General features: G+C 32.4%; 2 protein-coding genes across 3 annotated transcripts; both read right to left on the reverse strand.

Annotated features, from left to right (window-relative positions):
• Positions 1-5,114: 5,114 nt before the first annotated feature.
• Positions 5,115-13,845, reverse strand: LOC108473582 (plastid division protein CDP1, chloroplastic). 2 transcript variants are annotated; one of them, XM_017775247.2, is made up of 12 exons: positions 13,182-13,845; positions 12,957-13,094; positions 12,246-12,350; positions 12,029-12,151; positions 11,299-11,667; positions 11,079-11,174; positions 10,829-10,948; positions 9,080-9,145; positions 8,226-9,014; positions 7,298-7,488; positions 6,255-6,375; positions 5,115-5,442 (listed from the first exon to the last, which is right to left on the reverse strand). In XM_017775247.2, exons 1-11 carry the CDS (start codon positions 13,587-13,589, stop codon positions 6,291-6,293), a joined length of 2,490 nt encoding a protein of 829 aa, XP_017630736.1. In that variant the 5' UTR covers positions 13,590-13,845; the 3' UTR covers positions 5,115-5,442; positions 6,255-6,290. The 2 variants fall into 2 exon arrangements, with proteins under 2 accessions (XP_017630736.1, XP_017630735.1); XM_017775246.2 differs by having other exon boundaries at positions 5,115-5,446.
• A 956-nt stretch (positions 13,846-14,801) lies between these two features.
• On the reverse strand, positions 14,802-18,702 carry LOC108470511 (GDT1-like protein 3). Its single transcript, XM_017771855.2, has 9 exons — positions 18,299-18,702; positions 18,112-18,180; positions 17,639-17,782; positions 17,301-17,399; positions 17,047-17,119; positions 16,721-16,806; positions 16,225-16,308; positions 16,052-16,111; positions 14,802-15,234 (listed from the first exon to the last, which is right to left on the reverse strand). The coding sequence occupies exons 1-9, from the start codon at positions 18,374-18,376 to the stop codon at positions 15,046-15,048; spliced, it is 882 nt and encodes a 293-aa protein (XP_017627344.1). The 5' UTR covers positions 18,377-18,702; the 3' UTR covers positions 14,802-15,045.
• Positions 18,703-22,814: the final 4,112 nt, after the last annotated feature.

The following is a 22,814-nucleotide window of genomic DNA, read 5'->3' on the forward strand; positions in this document are numbered from 1 at the left end:
AACACGTGGTGGGTAGACTTTGAAATTAAGTGTACTTATACAATTTATTACTATAAATTATCAAGAAGATGAGGATTGAATCCAACTCCATTGATATTGGTATTGTTATCAATGTAAAAAGATAGAGATTTGAGTATTTTAAAGTGCATTATTCTTTCATTTAAGAGTTTGGGAGAGACTATAGATAATTCTAAGTATTCTAAGGGATGAGGTAACAAATATTAGATTCGTGCCAAATAGGTGTGAAATAATTAATGTGACAAATTTATAAGAAAAAAAACAATATTAAAATTAAACATGTACTTAAATTAAGGTTAAAATATGTTGTTTTTGTATTTTTAGAAATTAGAAATTTAATTTTGTAATTGTATTTTGAGGAATGTAGTTCCTTTACTTTTCAATTTTCAAAATTTAAATATTATTGTTTCATTTTAGTTATATTTTTTATCGTAGAAATAATTTATCGAGATCTTTTTATTTTCATCAATTTAGGTACTTGAACCTCTTTTAGAATATTATCATTAGTTATTTATTGATCTTCTTCATTAGTACTTGCCTTTATAATACAACTATCTCGAGTGTTTACTCATTTTCTTTTACTAGCAGTTTTACCTCTGGAACAAACTGGTTTACTATGCTTTAGGCGAGACCTACTTTCACTTGCACTAGTAAATTGTCCTACAAGGGCCTTGATTCGATTCGGAGTATTTTCAGTTGGTATATAAGATTAAAAACATCTGATAATTTATTTACAGTATTTTACAAATGGGCTACCTTTTAAACTTCTAGTTCACATTGATTTGGTTAAAGATTTATATGAGATGATAATGATGCATTCCCTTTAATTTCCTTTACCAACTTGTTACTTTTTCCCCACAAATGTTGGGAACATTGCTTCATCAAAACAACAATCAACTAATCATGCTATAAATAGGTTTCTTGTCATTGGTTCAAACTATTTAACAATAGAAGGGATTCGTAGCCAACATATATTTCCAGCTTTCTTTAAGAGCTCGTCTTTGTGCGTTGCAATGGGACAACTGGAAGATATATTGCACATTCAAATATTATAAGATAGGAAATGTTTAGTTCTTGATTAAAACTCAATTGCAATGGGAAGAATGTATGATAACTTATTAGTCTGATGCATACAAGTACTGCAACATGTAAAACAGCATATCCCCAGGTTGAAACATAAAGCTTAGTCCTCCTAAGTTATGGTCTAGCAATTAATTGAAGGTGTTTAACAAATTATTCTACTAAACCATTTTGAATATGAACATGGGCAACAAGCCTTTCAATTAATATTCCAATAGACATACAATACTCGTTAAAAGCCTAAGATACAAACTCACCGGTATTATCAAGACAAAATTGTCTAGATTGCATAAATTTAATTATTTGCACAAGTAATTTCGCAAATGTCAAGTTACAAGTTTACAATAAACACGCATGGGACCATCTTGTAAATGAATTTATCAAAATCAGGAAATACTTAAATGATCCACATGATAAGTTAATAGCCCCACATGTATAAACTTGAATGCATTTCAAAAATGCAAATGACTCCAAATCAATTTTAACCAATGTTGGCATGGTACTTAATTTACCTTGAAAACAAGCAACATATGAAAAATTTCGAGTTAAAAAATCTTTTGATTCTTCAATGAATGATCATGTGAGTTCTTAATAATTTGCTAAATAATAAATAAATTTGGATCTGTATTCTTCTAGTTTATTGCAACATGTGTTTCAATTATATTAATAATTGTTTGTTATAATTTTCATTTCTAGTCTCAACATAATATCTATTTCGACGACTTTTTTAATACGTAGATAAAAACGATACATATCTCTAATAAGTTTTTTCTCCGGATAATAATATTATAACTCTTCTAGAGCTTTGATATGATATTAATATTTGCATCACACATTAATAGAGATGCTTCAACGAGGATTTACAAGGCTAGACTATTCAACCTTATACAAGAAAGGACGACTACTTTTAAGCAAAATAGTGATAATAACATATTTTTAAAAAAATTAGAAGGAAAGAGTGAGAAAAAAAATATAGATGAATAAGTAATATAATTTTTTAAATAAAAAGACACAAATTCAAAGAATTAGCCACAATAAAATTGATGGGAATCTATATTAATTATGGCTTAGTGAATATCTTCTTCAAATAAAAATCAAGTATGATTAAATAGGTCTTCAAAAATCGAAAAATTATTAAGATTACTATGAACAATTTTAACCATGCAATTTGCTAATTTGTTATACTCTTACGGGTCATGTTGAAACTTATGTTACCAGTCTTGCAATAAACGAAGCTCAGAAAAATTGTTATCACCCATATAAATAGATTGTCACTTTCTGTCACAATTTTACGAAACTTTCTTTCCAAGATAAACTGAGTCGTCAGGTACACCGACCTTCATAGCAAAATCAAACTGCCAGCCTCCTGTTGAATCCCGAAGAATACTACCAATAGCAGCATTAAAATACCGTAACGAGATTGTCCCAACGGTATTTATAACACAAAAAGTAAAAATAATAATAATAATAATAATAATAACGATCAAACTTACAAAATTAAAGAAATAATGAATAAATAGTGATAATTAAGAAAAGATGAAGAAATTACTCATCTTCAACAAACATACACAATAATTACATTATTATTTATAATAAAATATTTTTTTCCTTTTTTAAGACACATATTTCTCTACATCGAGATGAGTTGCAGAGATTAAAGATAAATGGCGGAGAAAACAATGAAGAATAAAATACCCAAAAAATCAATGAAGGGTATATTTAATGCGTCGTTGGGACTAATTAAATTGTATAATACTTTAATGGATATCTATTGAGTGGATGGCAGCTGCTTATAATTTCGACCCCATTTCCATTTATTTTCTAATGAATTTTAAAATTATAAATTTATTTTTTATTTTTTAAATTCTTAATATATTTATTATAACAAATTCAGTAAGTAATCTTCACGTTCTATAGACCCATTAAATGAATTTTGATTTAATATATAATGCTACTTGAAACTTATGATTTTGGATAATTATCAAATTTTAATTTTGATTAGTTAAAAGAGAAAAAATATGTAAAAATATATTTATCAAACGGTTATATTAATTAGTTCATGTTTTGATTACAATATTAATGCAGGAAAATGTCAGTTCGAATGCGTTGAAGCACATTATCTTCCTATTTACGGATTGAGGAGGGATTATAGGTAGTTCTAGATATTATGTCAAAAATAGCATATATGATTAGAATCTATAATGAGATTGTTAAAAAATTAATTGTTTATCTTACATGACATTTCGAGTTCAAATTACATTATAATTAAATTTTATTGATTTATTATATGAAAAGATAAAATACCTTCAAAAATATAACTTATTTTGTATATGAAAGAGTGTTTTGGTAATTTCATATTTAAATTCATGCTCAATTGATTCATAATATCAACTCAATAAAATACTTCAAATAAGTATAATAGTATAGATAGATGTAGCAGCGAAGCCAAGGGACTAGCAAGGGACTCCCCCTCGCCCCCTAAATTAAAATTTTCACTTTTTTATATTTTATAATTTATAAAATTTTAAATTAGTATATAATAAAATTACACTTAGTTCTCGATAAAAATTTAATTTAATCTTTTAAATATTATAAAATATACTATTAAAATGATAAAATTATATTTTATTAATATACAAATATATAACTTACTTCCATCCCTCCCAAGATTTTTTATACTTCACCCTAAATAGATAATATATCAATAAATGAATTTTAATTAAAAATAAAAGAAAGCATTATTATATAATTTTTATTTGATAAAGACACGTCACACCAACTATTTTAAAAAATGAATAAATTTAATATTTTTATATTAGATAATTTTTATATATGTAATAAATAAACAATATTGTATTGGTGTCGTTGTTAAAAATGTGAAAGATTAAATCAAAATTATACAATAATATTATAATATACACAATTTTAATTCATTGATCAAAATAAAAAATAATAATAATAAACTAATCATCCAAACTTTTTTTAGGGCACTTTTATTTTGGGACTAAAATGAAATTCCTACAATTTCGTCAGTCAAATTTTAGTGTGCTCCTATTGTAGTCACCCACGTATTAAATCTCTAATGATGATTAACTGTACATGTCATATTATATTTACACTTTTATTTTGGTCACTTAACTTTTAGGTCGCTTTCATTTTGATCAGCCAAAAAGATATTTTTAAGTATTGATCAAAAAAAAAGAATTAAAGTGAAAAATAATAAAACTAAAATAATGCATTAAAATTGTCAAATAGTATATATTTACCCTCTTGCAGAAAGTTTTAAGTTTTTTCAATATTAAAATATTAAATTTCAAAACATCAAAATTAATTAAATAAATTATTAAAAACTTTTATCCCTTAATAGTTTTAGTCAATTTACAACTATAATACTGAAATTAATTAATTTCATCTACTAAAATTTTAAATTTTATTTAATGTTCTCAAATTAAAATCAACTCACATAATTCATATTTAACAAAAATCTCATAGTTTTCACTTCTTTACCTAAAATAAAAAAGAAATAATTAATTTAATTAATTAAAAGAATTTTCCTTTGAAGATTTGACATCATATAATAATAAAAATTATGTTTTGTAAATAGTTATTAAATATGAGTTATTTAATTTTTTTTGTTAAAGATAATTCAAAAACCTATTTTAAAATTTAAAAGATTAAATTAATTAATTTAAATCGTTGACATTATCAAATAATAAAAAAATCAACAATTTATTTAAATTATTTGATGTTTAGATATTTAAGTTTTCAATATTAAATTTTTTAAAAAATTCAAAATTAAGATAAAGAAGCACAATTTGACAATTTCATGTATTATTTTAAATTCTACCATTTTTAACTTTAATCCTTAATATTTTTTACCTCAATCAAAACTTAACTTAAAAAGAGATTTTTTGATAACTGAAATGAAAACCATCTAAAAGTTGAATGACAAAAGAAAATGTAAATATGATATAATATGTATAATTAACTAGTGTTAAAAATTTAACACCCTAAAATGATGACCAAAGTAAAAGCCCTAAAAGTTTGGATTACCAACTAGGGACCTTGTCATGAGATTGGCAGATGAACCGGAAAATTACAAACTTGTCAATCAATGCTCTAAAGATCAAACCACCAATTTTTTTTATTTAACAGACACCATTGTGATTCGTGAGTCTGACAATATTAAATAAATAAATAAAATATACTAAAAATTTTATAAACCGATTCAACCATCTGCTTTGTCCTGGTTTCTCTGTTTTTACCTATTCCAAGCAATTCACTCAAAGGCCAAACTATGCCTGAACCAATATAGTGAACGATTTTCGGTTCAATCGGCTAGTCCTGTCTGGTTCCAACAATACAAGTGTCAATATATAAATTCAAATATGCTGTTAAGTCCCTATACTTTCAAAAATTTTGATATTTAGTCCTGTACTTAAAAATTAAAAATTAAGCCCTCTTACTTTTTTTTTATTTAAAAATTTCAGTCAAATCATTAAAACACTATTAGTATTTCCCGTCAAAAATTTATCAACTTGGCACGATTAAGCCATCTCATATGATTGACAAAAACTTAACATGTTAACAAATTTTGACGAAAACTACCGACGACATCAATCAGACTATAATTTTTAAATAGGAAAAAGTAAAGAGTACTTAATTTTCAACTTTTTAAGTTCATGGACTAAATCGCAAATTTTATTAAAATACAAAGACAAACAGCATTTGTTAACCAATATATATAAAAGTTTATAATTCCACAAACATGATTATGTCGTGAAGCATAAAACAGCCACGATATGAATGCATGAATTGCTATAGATCTAAATGAAATCTTAAGAAAGAACCACCTCAAAACCAAGCGTAATTTAATATAGCCGCATGGATCTATCTAATACTACCGAAACATACAGCCATTATATAACTTAACAGTGTGTGTAAAGCAAAAAAAAAAAAAAAACCAATTTTACAATAAAATAAAAATAAATAAATAGAAATTAGGTTTTCAAAAGGTTGGATTTGGACATTTAAAAATTGTTAAATCTTTTCGAATCAGGCAAATCCATCCCTAAACTATTAGACTTATTATAACATAAAGGCTTCAATTAGAAACTAGAAACTAAGTTATGAAAAAGATTAGCAGTCAAACTGACCGTGGCTTGTTATGCATATGCTGTCTGTTTTTGGTCTCATGATGGCATTTCAATATCACCTCCACAGAATTTCCATGATCCATCATCTTGCCTTCTAAGGATATATCGGATCTTATATGTGCTGCCAAAATCGATAAAAAACCGAATACATCTCAGTTCGATGAAACAATTTCGAGTTCTAGAGTTGATGGTAATGCATTGGCAGGTAAAATGTAGAAAATTTTCCCTCAGCGTGATTTTTGAAAGAAAATTTTTTACAAGTACAAATACAATCCAAGTACAAGTAGGAGTAACTACAAAGTATAATGCACATATGGACGAATAACTGAAAATGATCCGGACTAAAAACCTACACATGCATAATTGTGCATGGTAGGACCCAAACTTGGGCAGTCAGGATTCAAGAACTCGGGCCTCAGCCTTTGCCAAGACTTCGACCCCTCAGCACGTTTTTAAGCAGTGTAAAACTGTGGTAAAAAGATCTCCCCAGTCCCTCTCAATTTCAAAATATAGCAAATTAGTCCCTCTCAAAAAAATCGGAGCAATTTAATCCCAGTCAAATTCAAATGTAATCAATTAAGGACAATTAATCACATCGTTAATGTTTTCTGTCAATTCTACATAACTTTGATTGGTATAATAATAAATTGAGCCCTTAAAGTTCACACATTCCGTCAATTTGGTAATAATTTAACAATTTTAGCCTGCAACATTTATGTTAATGTGTAAATAGTGAGGCTAAATTTGTTGAATTTTTTAAAATCTAGACCAAATTGACAAAACATGTAAACATCAAGAGCTAAATTTGTTGTTATACCAATCAAAATTAATACAATTGACTGAAGACATTATTGTCGTGATTAATTGTCCTTAATTGCTTGCTTTCGAAGCTGACAAGGATTAAATTGTTCTGATTTTTTTGAGAGGGATCAATTTGCTCAATTTCGAAATTAAGAAAGACTAGAGAGGTCTTTTTACCTAAAGTGCAACTATTATACATTCTGAGCTCTGAAAATAGAGTAACCCAACGTGTATTTGCTTACCTGTAATAATTAGGATTCTTTGGCTGAGACTCATCGACAAGCTCTGCTGCTTCCTCTAGGAGAGCCTCAATTTCAGCAATCTCCCCCCTGTGAATATCCAATAGAACGTCTGCTCGCAGAATGGTCAATTGCAGCAAAACAAATCTCCAATAACAACATCTAGTTTTCGCCATGTCAGCCAAAGCTTGCCACTGCAGACCACAATAATGTCAACAAAAGGAATTCAAAGGTTTTACACATCATGAATTCATAGTTAGTGTCTTGCAGATGTTTAGTTTTGAAAATCGAAAAATCTCAGAAATGATTGAATCTTGATTTTATTTTGGTTTTGATTTTCCAAATGTTTAGTTCAGACAACATTCATTAAATTTTTTAGACTGATCAAGCTCCCCCAAATTTTGACTAACACGTGATGTTCCTTTTCACCACATGAGGGAAATAAAATCAAAGAATAATTTCAGTATTTCCTTGCAGCTATTGAAATAGGCAGCTAAATCGCAGACAATTTGCTATCATCAATAATATCTAAAATCAGTTTCTCCAGAAGGAATGTTCTTATTTTCCAAAGAGTACACAAGTGGCACTAACTGATCAACGGTAGACACTCCTTTTAACATATGTTGCTTGGACCTAGATGTAAGTGTGGAGTATGGGTCTGTGTCCGACACAGGTATGGTTAGGTTTTTCTAAGTTGTTCCATGTATTTGGAGGATCCTTTCATGTTCTCATGTCCAGGTGTCAAACAGGAGAACCGGACAGGGGTACTTCAACAAAAATTAAGAGCCTGAGCAACAGAGTTTTGACCTTTCTTATCCTCCCTTCTGAGGTTCGGGTGGTCAGGCAAGGATACAAGGGAAAGTTCATGTATCATCTTATTGTTAACATAACAAAAGCATGAAATTAAATGAGACCCTTCAATAGATTTTACCTGAATTAACATTGACTCATCAAGGGCTTCAGAGAGGGTATCAACCTGATGGTTAGGTCCAAGAGCTTCAGCTTTAATTGCTTGCCATTGCCTGACAAGAGCTTCAGCTTCTTCCACAGACATTTGCTTTGTGTCAACTTCCGTGATTGAAGTTGACAGGCTAGCAGGAAGGCAGGAAGTTCTTGAATTCCTAGCTTCAGAAGGGTTCATGAATTGAACCTTAGCCAAATCCAAAAGTTTCTTTATCTTTACACCAATACCAACTGCCTTGATACGAGGAGAGCCTACATTATAATCCAAGAAAGAATCTCCCTTACTGGTAAGGGAACTTGTGTTCATATGTGGTTTACTGGAGGCCCATATTGACATACGCCTGACCCCACTTAAGTTCATTCCAGATAACTTACAGCTAGTTAAAACAATGCACCCTAATATAGCAACAAAAGTTACCCTTTCGGTGACATTACTTTGCGAAAACCAGCTTTCCCAAGTTTTATTCTGGTTTACTCCAAATTTTCTTTCCAACTGAACAGAAGGTGGACTGACATTGCTTCCACCGCTATCGTCACCCATTACCAAAGGACTCTGCAAATCAGTTGGTCCTAATTGCTTAACAGCTGACACAATATGTAGAGAAGATTTCATACGGGGAAGGGAATCCTCAAAATCTCTCCTCTCCGATGCAAGAGCAGTAGGTAGTGATCTATGGCCTAGATTTGGGATGGTTTGAGGGGAACCTTTAATTTTCTTGCCCCTAGGAGCTCTTCTTTCACCGCCAAAATAGTTGGCCTGCAGACAAGTACATATGTTAGTACATCCTTGTTAATCTGATAACTCAATCATTGTGTTCTTACCAAAGAAGGAGAACAATCTCTTGTATCAGGAAAGAGAGAAAGCACAGCATCCTTCAGCCAAATTTCCTGATTAAAGTCAGAAGTCAGTTTAATATTAGAGAATGCATCAATCTTGATGATAAACAAGAACTTCAAAAGACACGATCCAACTAGTGACTGAATAATGACTATTTTCAAATGCACAACCTCACCAACTTACCTGTCTTCAAACATAAGATAAGGAATGAAGGAAAAATAAATCACCCCGGGTGCAAAAAGGTGTGCTCACTTGAGTGGAGACACTAATTTCTAAAGGAAAATTAATAACTACAGGATAAAAGCATTCCCTGTATTGTGTCTAATAGCTTAAAAAATATTAGAGATTACGCCATTACAGTACCTAATGTGCTCCAAAAGACATGAATTATCACAAGTAATGTCCCTTTTTTGACCATTAATTTTTTATTCCCAAAAATAGAGCAGAAAACGTCCCCTTTTGACCATTGAAACAATAGCTAACAAAAGATGAGAAAAACTTGAGAAACCAAAGGACACTAGAGTCAGGTATGCTTTTTCTCTACCTTTAGCCTAGGAGAAGGAAAAAAGCAAATGCCTAGGCACAAAAGACATGCATCTTATTGAACACACCTTCCTGAAGGGGTGTAAGGAGCTTTGCTTGATTGACACTGCACCTTAGCACCTAGGTATGTGCACTGACAATGTTGTATCTACCTCATGGAATCAGCTACAAGGAACATTGTGTTCTTTTCAAAATCCTAATTAGGGTAATATCATTAAACGCTAAATTGTAAGTTTTCTCCTATCTCTTCATTGGAGTATCCTTCCTGCTTTTTGAAATCAACTTTCTCCATTAAATCATAGATTCCCAACAAAAGCATTTACAGACCTCTGTCCCACATAGCCAAACCACTACTCACACCTCCACGTTTTATGCTTACTACTGTTTCCACATATTCCTGAAGGCCCGTGTGCATTCAGAATCCTCTTTTTTTTTTTTTTTATAAGCTCAAATATCTTTGCAGCATCCTCGTTTAACTATTTCCATCTTTGCTTAACCACCCAAAATTCAATAGCATAAAGCAATTGTGGTGTTATTGCTATCATGCAGAAGTCTGCCTTAAGCTTAAGAGGTATTTGCTGTCACACAAGTAAAATTTCTCCTATGTTTACATGATTGAGCCAAGATACTAAAACAAATCACTTTGCAGTATATATCTTTTTCTCTAATTTTTACACTTGCTTCATTGCCAGTCCTTTACTGAGTGTTCATCTCATAAACTTTCTTGTACATTTACTTAACACTTTTGATTCTATGGTTTCCCTCCATAGCTCAAGCATTAGTCATGGCTCTCATCTCACCCACCAGATTGATATATCATTTAAAAAAGCATATACCAACAAATTGATCAATCACCAAGGAAAATAGATAAGGCTCAAGGCTGACCCTTGGTTAAACTATGCTAGTGAGCAATGCTCCATCACCCCCTCTATTAATCTCTAAACAAGTCACTACATTATATGTAACATTCATTACCTGAAATAACACACCGACTCCCTAATGCTCCTAAAGTTCCTAAGCAAACATAAAATCACAATTTGATAGTCAATCCAAAATAAGTAATAATAAATCAAAAAGGTAACATCCAGAGTCAAAAGAGTAAAAATTAAACATATTTGATCCCCCAACTGTTGAACTTTCTACTCATTGCAATCTTAGATGCATAAGCAGGAAGATGATTTAAGACTTACCAGTGAGGAATTTATACTAGAACTGCTTAGTTTCTCCTTTCCTGTAATAGAATTTTGGGGAGCACGATTTGAAGTTGATTCAAGCTGTTGAAGCTTTTCAATAATCTCAGCCTCACTTCCCTAATAACCAACATATGAGTTATAAAAGTATTTCAATAAAAAAATGCTCCAGCATCCAAAGACACAAAACTTTCAACTTTTACAATATTTAAATGCAACATTAGGTAAAGGGAAGATATAAAATCTATACCTGTCCAAGAAGGAACAAGCAGAAAGCCTCCTCAAGCTTTAGATCAGTACCCTCGGATGTTATCAAACACTCGCATATAGTTTTTGCTTTGATAATCTACAAAATATAGTAAAAAATAACAACAATAACAAAGTATTGATAGAAAACAGTCTCCCACCCAACCACTCCAAAGCAGAACCCCCAAGTTATTATTCAGAGACCAAGCAGAATGGAGAGATACCAGGTCAGTTTGCCTGCTTGAAAATCCAAGAGCAATATGAGCAATCAATGCCATGTAGAAACAGGTAAAATCAATTACAACCCTTTGATTCTGTGATTCAATTGATTTCTTATTCTTCCTTGCCATTGCAAAATTATCCCAGGGAAGAATATCAACTACTTCTGAGGCCAACAGCCGATTAAGAGCTTGGCTCAAGAAGCTTGACCAATCTTGGACCTGGCAAGAAGATTCCACATCAAGCCCCTGTCTGAGCAGTTCGCGCAGGGCAGCAATCGCTCCTCGTCGCCTGTCAGCATTTTCAGGTGATCGAGGCAAGCCTAATAATTCCAATGTGCATGCAGGTGCAAGTTCCTCCAAAGATTCTTCTATCTAAGAACCATAGCAAATAATTAATGTAAACAGAAGGATATTACTAAACCTTCAAGAATAAGGAGAGCACATAATTAGACTGTCTAAATGTGGCACCTATCCTCCGACATTATTGCAGTCATCACTATGCAAAATATATTCAATTCATAGCCATCAGAAGAATTCATTAGAAATTTTGTATTGTTTGGCTCTGTTTACTTTTTTTTTTTTGGTTACAAACAGTATGCTATTAACAATTATCATTGTCATTAGCACAGAAGAAACCAAGAGGATGCCTATTACTGATTAAAGCGAAGCAAGTTGTGGAAATCCTTGAATAAGTAAAATGAAGGCAAAAGCATAAAATAGAAACAACAATTACCTGAGATAACAACATCATTTGTTTAAGAGATTTTGTACTCCTCAGAAGACACTGAGCACGAGCAAGAGCTTCAAATCCTTCAGAGACCTTGTTCTTTTCGAAACCAATCTTTGCGATTGAACACTTCAAGAAAGCACCTATTATAAGAAAAGTGGGCATAGCAAAGTTGATGTTAAAGTTGGTAAAAGATGCTAAGCTCTTCACCTATTTATCTCACCTCAGCAAGTGCCATTGATAAAAGCAAATCATGAATATAGGGCTTAGCATCTGTACGCTGAATAGCTGCCCTCCCAACTTCGAGGACAAGCTCCTCTTCTCCAACCTAATACACAAGAAACCCATACCATATCAGTTCTATCCATCCAAGCAGAAAAAGATGCTTTTGCTACTTACTGTTTATTTCCAAAAGCAAATAAATAAATATGTAAATTTAGATGATATGATTTTTGAATAATAATAAGTTAAAATTTTAACTTTATTAATAACAAAATGTACAATTTTAACTTGATATGCAATAATTACATTTGATTATCTGTTATACTTGTACATTTCTAGCCATTCACTAATGTTTTATGAAAGCCAATTAGCCTATTTAAAATTTTCTTAAACATAACGAGCAAATACAAAATCCCAGGTCTCATTAGCTTATTACCTTTTGCACTGCTTCCTCAAAATTTTAAAGCAAAAGCACAAAATAGAATGTGAAATCATACTTGTTTTATAACGACCAAATGACTAAAATATAACACCAATTCAAACATAGTGGTAACCATGAACACTATTTTCTTAAATTTAAAAACTTCTAGCACTTACTTTTACATTCAAATGCAAATCGAACATTATTTCTCTAAATGTTCAACAATATCACCCAAATACTCTAATTAACAATATCACCTAATTATAATAACTACAAATTAGAGAATCGCACCTCTTGAAGAAGGCAAACAGCAGCAGGCAACCAACGCCATGGAATTCGAAGAGATGATTTCGGCGGAATCTTCTCCTTCACATTTCCAGCGTACTCCGTTTCGAAAAGTAGCTTATCCCTCACATCCATCAGAATCTCCTACAATAAAGAGTGAAACGACACTGAAACAGTAAAAAATATTTAAAAATACAAAAAAAAATCAAACGACTTCTTCGATCGTTTTACCTGACGAGAAACGACAACATCACTAGTATAACCATCATCAACCTCACTGCCCTTCAAATTCATTACCGACTTCACAATCTCATCTTTCTCAGCTTGACTCGAAACGCCGATCAGCTGATAACAACTAACCGGTATGTCAACAACCGCGTTTCCAACGACGGAGGAAGAAGGAGAAGACAAAACAGGCGCCGCGTTGTTGTTGTTCTCCACAATGCCGACGCCACGAGTGTCGATAGCACCGGACTGAAATCGGCTTCTCACGGTAGGAAAACGGTAGCCGTTTGATTTGATTAGGGTTTCAAAACCTGAAACCTCACAGTAACTAGAGCTACGAATGAAGAAACAACAAGAAGAAGACGAAGAAGAAGGAGGAACAATTGGAGCCAACGTCAAATTACTCAGTGCCATTTCCCACTCCAAAAAAAAAATGAAAAAAATTGGAAAAAAAAATTAAAAATGGAAGCTTATTTGTTTACATGAATTAAATTTCTAACGGAATTATTTGAGTGAATTGCTGTGATTTCGTGTTTATGGATTTAGATTGCGTTTGTTTAGCTCAATGGAAAAATTGAAAAAAAAAAAAAAAACACAAAAAATGATGGGTAAAGCTAAAAAGTGTTAATGCCGTCGGTCCGGATAGCGGTCCGATCTTTTTTAAAGGTTAATATTCGTTCGGTTTGGTTAATTTATTATTTTAGAAAATGTTTTATAATTAAATTTAGGGATAAATTGCATTCAGAGTCACTAAACTACTAATAACTTTACGTTTTAGCCACTCAACTTTAAAAAGTTATAAAATTTTCACTAAACTATTTGAAAGTTTTCAATTAAATCATTCGACTATTACGATCGTTGTTTAGTTTAGTTTTTTTCTTTTACATAAAACAACTTTAAACATTATAAATCTGTGAACTAAAGCCTAAAAATCTTTATTTTTTGATTTTCAGCACCAACTGTCAAATCAACTTAAATCTAAGATATATTTTTCTATTCGGTAATAGATATTGATTTACTCCACCTATCATTAAATCATCCTTTGAAGCTCGCTAATCAAATTGTGTGGATGGCTTGAATACCATAGCCATTATGTTAATATCCCCTCCCAAATGGTGGTTGCTCGAATCACTGGTTCCTTCAAGGAAATAGAAATGTGTAACAAGATGGCAGTTGGTGTAGTTCATTCTCGACAATGCCATGGCTTCGCCAACTGCAAGCAATGCCTTTTCAACCTCGATGTTCAGTGCAGTTCATTCTCGAACATTGTTAAACACAAAGCACATGAGCATCCCCTTTTTCGGCAAGGTAAACAAACGCAGTGATTACACCGGTTATGGTTTCAGCTACACTTCGTTACCAAGTACAGCAATGCATAAGCACCACAAACACCCTCTTGATCTCACTTACAGAGATGCCATGGATCGGATATACAACGACATTTGTGAAGAGGACATCAGCCCGAAGCATTGGTTCTACTACTGCAGAGCATGCAACTTTCCAGCGCACCCGAAACGTGCTTCGGTGCAATACCCGTACATCAGGTTCGGAAATACATACACGTATAAACTATATAAAAGGCAAAAAAATCTATAGATATTTAAACACTGTAGATAGAAACCGACATTTAAGATTAAAATTGATTGACGAAAAACTTGATTGATAACACCTTACCCTAAGAAACCATACATGTATGCATGTGTACAAAAAGGAAAAGGACATTGATCTGGTTTTTAACCAGTTAGTATAAAACACTTTCAGTGTTGCATATATAAACTATATATAAAGGCAAAAACAATAAGAAAAATTGAATTGAAAGGAGCAACGGGAGTTGGGTTCTTCAAAAGAATCATGTTTAACTTACAAATCATCATAGGGGGGGATAGAAATACGAGGAAAGGGAAAAGCCAAGGAAGAGAAAGCCGCCAATTGCGGCCACTGTTCGCTGCGAGATCTTGGCCGCCAACATGCTCCCTCCCACCACGGCCAGTGATGTACAGATGGTGTGTCCTATTATGGCTCCCACTGCTACCCCCACTGCATTTTTATGTGTTGCTAGCTGAAACAACAGAAAGAAAATTAGTGATGAAAAGCTTTCTCATAACTCTTTGCACCGATTACAGACCAGTTTTTAAAAAAAAAAGGCTACAACAGTTTCAGTAGAATCAATCATTACAAGTATTGAACTGGATAACTAACTCAACAACTAATTCAATTCGATTGAACTAACTAATCAACCAGAATAAATCTGGAGGAGAACCCACACATTTACAAATGGTGAGACATGAACTTCGGATCCTAAACTTCTCAAGGCCTCAACCTTACCATTGAGCCGATGCTTCATTGACCTCCTTTACTGATTACATACTATTATCAAAGGGTTTTCACATATCAAATAATTTTACTTGTATCCCTCTAAATAAGCCAAAAACCTAAGGTTTTATGGTGTTGTTAACTCTAAAAAAACATAGGGTTATCAACATTCTGGTCTCTGTATATTACTTGAGAGAAAATAATAATGATATGGCTATAAAATTTGTTTTAAAACACAAGGTTTAAACCTAACCCTAGATTTAAACCATAAAGATAATTAATAATCCTAGTCATCTTTTTATATCTAATAATATTAAATAAGTTCCTGCATCATTTTAGACTAGCATAGGTAACTTTTGACCTAAGTGCCAAGATCAAGGAGGTTCATTATTTTTATATAGCAACAGAGGTGATCTGCGATTTTTAAGATAACATGTTAGCTATTTTTCCTTAAAAACTTCTACTCAAGAACAAGAACCTGAAAATATGAGTAACCATTGGAAACAAATGAACAAATAGGAATCGTGGTAATAACTTAAGATCAAGGGTGGGAATCATCTTACAGCAATTGTGGCAATTTGGCTTCGATCCCCCCATTCGGCTAGAAATGTTAAAATAAATGACTGCATAGAAAGGAAAAAAGAACAAACACAATTCAGTGACAATAGATGATTTGAACAATGAGTGACAATAAACTACATGTAAATATTTAAGACGGGTAAAGTGGAAATAAAACCTCCAAAAAGATAGGTGTACAAAATCTGGTAAGAAAGCGCCGGTAATATGTCTTCCCTTGGCCAGTCTCAAGTTTCTCTTCTACCTGCAAATGCGAGTTAACCAAATGTCCATTCAAAAGTTCACATGCTATATGATGCAATCTTTAAATATAGTACAACTCATTAATATTAGATAGGTTACAATCCAAAGAATACGTATGTATATGAAAGAATGTGCACCCATTACACATGAATAAGAAAAGTTCAAGATACTCTAAAAGAATTTACACACTTCCCCAAAAAGGAACATGCGCTTTTCCAACCTTCACAGTGTAGAAAACGGAGAAAGGAAACATTTTGGTAATCCGACTCACAAAATTACAAGTATAAACATTTAGACTGCCACAAAATTAAATGTCACCTTATTCCGGTTCTTTTATTGTGAGAAGCATCTCTTATACATGTTAAAATGGATGCATAAAAGGAAAGATCAAACTGAGAGTTAGAGAGACATACTTCTTCCATTTCCTTTTTCTGAGACACCTTCGTATCTGCTCTCCAAGCAATGTAAAGTAACCGAAGCCCAAAAAATGCATAGAGAACTGTGTACCATCACAAATGGTTATAACAAAATGACCGTACAATGAAGTCAGGAAAACGATAAATGCATGGCGAGCAAAAAACAAAATGAACACAAGAAACCTATTATGAAAAATTCATGGTACATAAACTAGGGGCAATAACAGTTTGATTTGGTTTTGAAGAAAAATTAGGTTGTCTCGGTTTTCTTGCTCAACCCTAACCCTAAGAATAACGTGAAAAGACGAAGTCAATATATATACCTGTAGCTGCACTATTTGTGTGCTTCCTTGATATCAAATTCGGCACAATCCTACCTAGTCCAGTGGAAAGTACCTAATTGGCAAGAAAAATTAAACACTAATAACATTATGACTTTAGCATAAATATCTTAGACAGTACCAAAAGCATTTTCATCCCACCATGCAACTGAATTGTATTCTATGGAACAGAAAAAAGGGGCAGGGACTTAAAACATTTCACAGGTCAAGAAAAAAAATGGGGACGGCTAACTTACAGTCATAACAAACAGGGCAGCTAATGCGCCGGATAAAACAGTTGACTTTGGGTGTCGCATAGCCATAAGAGCGGCTATTATAAAAGTTTCATCTCCAATCTGTCATTGTATCCGTATAACATATCAGTTATATATATATATGTGATGAATTTAAGTAAAATAGTTGGCAATATATATATGTGATGAATTTAAGTAAAATAGTTGGCAATGGAATAGCCATTTGACATGTTTCTTAGTAGAAAATCTTCCTTTCAAGCACATGATAGTAAGATCAGTGGAAATCATTATCATTTTTCAAGTATGTATATATAGGGAGAGAGAGAACTCAATGCACAAACCTCACTGACAATTATCATGGAAAAACTTGCAACAAATGCATCAAGGACGCCGAGACCAGCTGGATCGAAACCAAGATTATTACCTATGGAATCGGTACCGACCTTCTCGTCTAGTACACCATTCTCGGAGTTCTTTGAAACAATCTGTACTCCCATAAATCAATTCATCAACATAATTCAAATACCAACACAAATTACAACATTTTTAAGAAGAACTCACAATTCCCAAGGATGAAGAGGTTGCATAACATTGTAAGTTGCAAGTTAAAACATGAAAATCTCAAAATGAAGCTAAAGTTTACGCTTTCATGTGAATTAAATTAGAAACAGTTAATAACTAAGCAATTAAAAAACAAGTTAAATAAATAATTCTCCACAAAATAAGACTAAATAAACCATTTGAACTCTATAATTTCTAAGTTTCCCAACAAACAACAAACAAACAGCAAAAAAAAGGGGGGGGGGAAGCAAACCATGCCGCGGCGGCCGAGATCTTTAATTGACCCATCAGATTCCTCCTTCTCAGCTTGAAAACCTGAATCCTAGTAAATTAAACAAACAAGTAAAACCCCATTTTAATTATTTACATAAATTTGAAAAAAAAAAAGGCTTTAAAATTTATTTTTTTTAAAAAAAAGTAAAAAGAGGGATGAATAATACCTGAGAAAAAGAAACGGAAGCGAAAACGAAGAAGAAAAAGGAAACAATGAAGAGAAAGCTAATTTGAGTGAAACCCATTGCGAAAAATGAAAGAAAAAAAACTGAGTTTGTGAGAGAAAATCGAGGGATCCTGAGATTTAATCAAAAGATTTTTTTTTTCTTTCTAAAAACGTCAAAAAATTGAATCAAAGAAGAGAGATCTGAAACATGGGATAGAGATCTAAAGGACGGTTTGATAGAATGGAAGGATTCATTTGTGAGTCAATGAGATCGGAGAGAATGAAAAGAGAGAAGAGATGACGCGAATGGGGGAAGAAGATCTTCTCATGGAAAATACACACTAGCTGTTCTTATTGATTAGCTAAATTTTTCTTAGTTTAAAGTTAACTTTTGATAAAATTTTAAATATATATTGTAATCAACACCTTATTTTAAAAATAAATATTAATTGCAACTTGCATCAAGCTTGTATTCATATTTTATTTGTGAGTAGCCTAGAATTGTTCATTCATTGAATCATATGATTATTTATTCAATTTGATTAGATTTGAATTTGGGTAAAAAATTTTATCGTTGAGCTAGTTTGATCTAATTCAATTTAAATTAAATAATTTTAAATATATTTTTATCGGGTGAGTTGAATTAAGTCAAATTTAAGATTGAACTCAAATTTTTTTTTAAATTTTAATCGTGATCTAGTTAAATTTATGAATACCTATTATTATTACGAATATTTTTTATGCCTTGTTTGGTAATAGATAACTCGAGGTTTGGTTGATAGACTGCAAATAATGTAATAACATATTTTAATTGGATCCTAATATTATGTGACTAGACATACCATAATCCAATAGCAAAATCCATTTTTTAGGCCATTAAGATGACTTTTTGGGGACGTTTGGTTCATCGAATATAATATTACAACCTGTGTAAAATTACATTCCAGAATGAGATTACGATGTTTTGATTGTCAACATTTTGAATATCTCGTAATCTCACATTATTCAATAGTGTTAAAATGTTATAATTTAGGTGTAATCTCATTACGGTTTATTTATTACGTTTACTTATATTATAGGTGTAATTTTAAATTTTAAACTAATTTGCGCTTTGCTTTTATTATTTTGTCAATTTAAGCTTTTTCTTAAATAAAGTTTAAGATTAGTTTAAAACAAAAGGATTTTTTTTTCTTAGTAGTCACCAATGAAAGTCATACATTACAAGTATAATTATTATATTTTATTAATAATTTATTTATTTATATATTAATTATTGTTGTAATTATAATCACGGTTGGTGTTGTAATGATTTATAAATTTATTTCAACATCATATATTTAATTATTAATATATAAATTGTAATAAAAGTAAGAATTCTAATAATTTATCATAATTGAAATTTGAGACTAAAAAATATTAAAGCCAAAGGAATGAACTAAACTTGTTAAGAAAATAAATTCTATAACAAACACAATTGAGTAAAATCTGTTTCTAGGTAACCTTACATTCCGTTAACTAAACACCTAAATCTTACCTTCCAGCAAAATGAACTAAATAAAATTGTGGTATGTGTCTCACATTTATTGGATACATTGCAGACACTTAAGACAAGAATAGACAATAAATAAAAAAGGAGTAGAAAGCTACGAGATGTCAAAACGAAGAGGTCCTAGACGCCGGGATGATGCGACGTCCTTGGCAACCAAGCAAGGCTAGGACGTCATGACAAGTAGGTAGGCCACGTCACGACAAGGTGTTATTTTCTGCTCAAATACAACCATGTTTTTTTACTTTCAACAAGACTTCTTCTCTCAGTTAAACTCTATTTCCTACAGGGTTATTTTAGTTATATTGGACCCATGTCCTAAGCCTCTTTAAATAGCCTTTGAAACCTTGTTTAGAAATTAAAAAAATTAGATTTAGATAATCAAATTTGCGTCAAATATCTTTTGTATGAGATTTGTTAAAGAGTTTTTTAGGAGAGTTTTTGAGAGACCTTTTTTTGTATTTGGGATATTTGGGGTTTTTTTTATAGTTGCTTTTTGTATTCGGGTATTGGATATTGTAACACCCCAAATTCGGTCTAGACGTTATGGCTGAATCTAGTGATGTCACATGGAATGGAGTTTGAAATTGAACTTATCAAGTTAAATCGTTCCTGTTTATTTACCTTTATTTAACTTTTATCTATTTCAAAACTATTTTTCTTGTTAGTTTGATTTATTTAAATACATATTCAATAGCGGAAGCTTTTAAAACCGTGAAATTTAAAGGAAATCGTTCGCTTTTAGGAAAAACATTATGTTTAATAAAATCGAGTTTTCGTTGCAGTTTGAAAGCTTATGAAAACGGTTAAAAATCCCAAAATAAAGGCAAACCGTCCAAAAGTCCCAAATTACATCCAAAATAACCTATAAACATAGAGAGTAAAACCATTAATGAAGTTTAAGCAGTGCAATAAACATGTGGTCACCGTTGAGTCCTTCGCCGCACCGGTCTGTCTAAGTTTGGGGATTACTTTTATAGTTAAAATAGAAAAGGGTGAGTTTATGTAAACTCAGTATGTAATCCGCACAGAAGACATGCATACAGTCAAACAACAGTCATTAGTTAAATGCAGTCTGGGCCTAAGCCCATTTTAGTTTCAGTAGTAGTTCGGGCCTTAGCCCATTTCAGTTTCAGTATCAGATATGTTTTAGGGTCTAAACCCATCATAGTAACAGTATCAAATATACATTAATCAGTAAACAGAGTCCTACCCAACCAGCCTCTACACACCATCTCCTTCCATCCCTACACTCCATGTGGGGTTTAAAACACCCACCCATCCTTACACTCCAATAAGTACCGAATGCGGCACATAATTAATAAATTGCAGGTGAGTTTCCAGATAATAGGCTTAAGAGCCTTCCAATACACTTCCTCCAAATATCAACATCTCAACCCAATGCAGTACAAACATACAATAAATGACATGCTATTACATGGTAACAGTTACACATACAGTTCAGTATACATGCATATAAGCATACATCATGCAATCAATTTATGCATATAGGGGTCCAAGTAGTGCTTACCGACCCCATAGTAGGTTCATAGTCGACTTGGGTGACCTGTGCAACCTTAAGAAACTTTTCAATTAAATCGGCCCACAAGCTCATATGGTCTGCCCGTGTGGGCCCACACGCCCGTGTGACCCATAAGGCCTAATTTGGCCTTAGTCGTGCGGATCACACAGCCTGGCCCAAAGTCTCACACTCCTATGTGGACTATCTGTGTGGACCTACACGTCCGTGTAGCCCACACAGCTCAAATCAATCTAACACGTGTGTCGCACACAACCTACCTAGCTATTACACGGTCATGTCTTGCGTGCACGACCTGGCCTTGTCGATCACATGCCTGTGTTATGGTACACGACCTACCACACGGGTGACCATACGCCCGTGCAGCGTCGACAGTGGGGTTTTTGGCATTCACTGAAACCCCGTTTTCTGCGTTTACACACCTAGTTTCACCTGATGCTGCAACGATCCTTGAGCACTCTAGAACCTATAATTTTTCAATTTCACTCAATTTATCACATAATCAATCGAACTAAAATCGAATTCGAAACGAGAAACGCATCTCTTAAGTGATGAAAAGCTTACCCCAGCACCTCGAAACAGTTGATTACGCAATAGCACGATAAGACCCTTAATCCACACGAGATGCTGCTACCAAACGTCAAAAACGCCAGAATCAAAGTTGGAAAAATCATAAGTTAAAGAGAGCAAAAACTCCACTTACCAGAACGTTTAACGAAAATTGACCCAACAGAACGAAGGTGTGGTAGCCAACAAAAAGATACGAAAACAGAAAGAAGAATTCGGGCTTGACCACAGAAAAATAAAAAGAGAAGAAGAAAGAGAGAAGAGATTGCGTTACAAAGGTGGAGAGTTTTGGGAAAACAGAAATTTTATAAAGAGGAAAGGATAATGCTCAGAAAATTTGATAACCCCAAAATCCACTCCCCTAAATTCTCTCTACCAAACTTCAACTACTCAGATCTCCAATACAACTCAAACTCTCCAACCGACGAGCAAATAAAAAAATATTTGTCTTTACACTCACACAGGGATTCGAACTCCTAACCCTCTGCCAACCAACACTCCCCTTAACCACCAGACCAGCAGGCCCATTCTAGTAAGCACTTACAAACTTTTAATTAAATGCCTACTAGCCAGAAATAAGGGTTCAGTTAGAAAAATACTAGAATTTTTCAAAGTCAGGGCTTGAACTCAAGACCTTCCAAAAACACCCAGAGCACTTAAACACTAATGCAGATATATAATTGTGTCATATTTTTTACAATAACCAAAAATAAGAATTTTGGGGCGTTACAGATACTCTCCATCGTTGTACTCTTTATTTGTTGCTTAGTGAAAAGTTGAAGCCTCATTTGCCTGTGGTTTTTATCCCTCAATAAGGGTTTTTCACGTAAATATTTATGTTCATTCTTCTCTACTTTTACTATC

The sequence above is a fragment of the Gossypium arboreum genome, chromosome 11 (assembly GCF_025698485.1).
Source record: "Gossypium arboreum isolate Shixiya-1 chromosome 11, ASM2569848v2, whole genome shotgun sequence".
NCBI lineage: Eukaryota > Viridiplantae > Streptophyta > Magnoliopsida > Malvales > Malvaceae > Gossypium > Gossypium arboreum.

What these genes read in the sequence shown, in the direction of transcription:
- LOC108470511 (XM_017771855.2), bottom strand. Translation starts at nt 18,376, where the DNA reads ATGGGTTTCACTCAAATTAGCTTTCTCTTCATTGTTTCCTTTTTCTTC. An exon ending in CTTCCGTTTCTTTTTCTCAG is followed by an intron (nt 18,181 to 18,298) that starts GTATTATTCATC and finishes TTAATTTACTAG; the next exon opens with GATTCAGGTTTTCAAGCTGA. An exon ending in CCATGATAATTGTCAGTGAG is followed by an intron (nt 17,400 to 17,638) that starts GTTTGTGCATTG and finishes ATACAATGACAG; the next exon opens with ATTGGAGATGAAACTTTTAT.
- LOC108473582 (XM_017775247.2), bottom strand. Translation starts at nt 13,589, where the DNA reads ATGGCACTGAGTAATTTGACGTTGGCTCCAATTGTTCCTCCTTCTTCT. An exon ending in ATGTTGTCGTTTCTCGTCAG is followed by an intron (nt 13,095 to 13,181) that starts GTAAAACGATCG and finishes TCTTTATTGTAG; the next exon opens with GAGATTCTGATGGATGTGAG. An exon ending in GCTTGTTCCTTCTTGGACAG is followed by an intron (nt 10,949 to 11,078) that starts GTATAGATTTTA and finishes GTTGGTTATTAG; the next exon opens with GGAAGTGAGGCTGAGATTAT.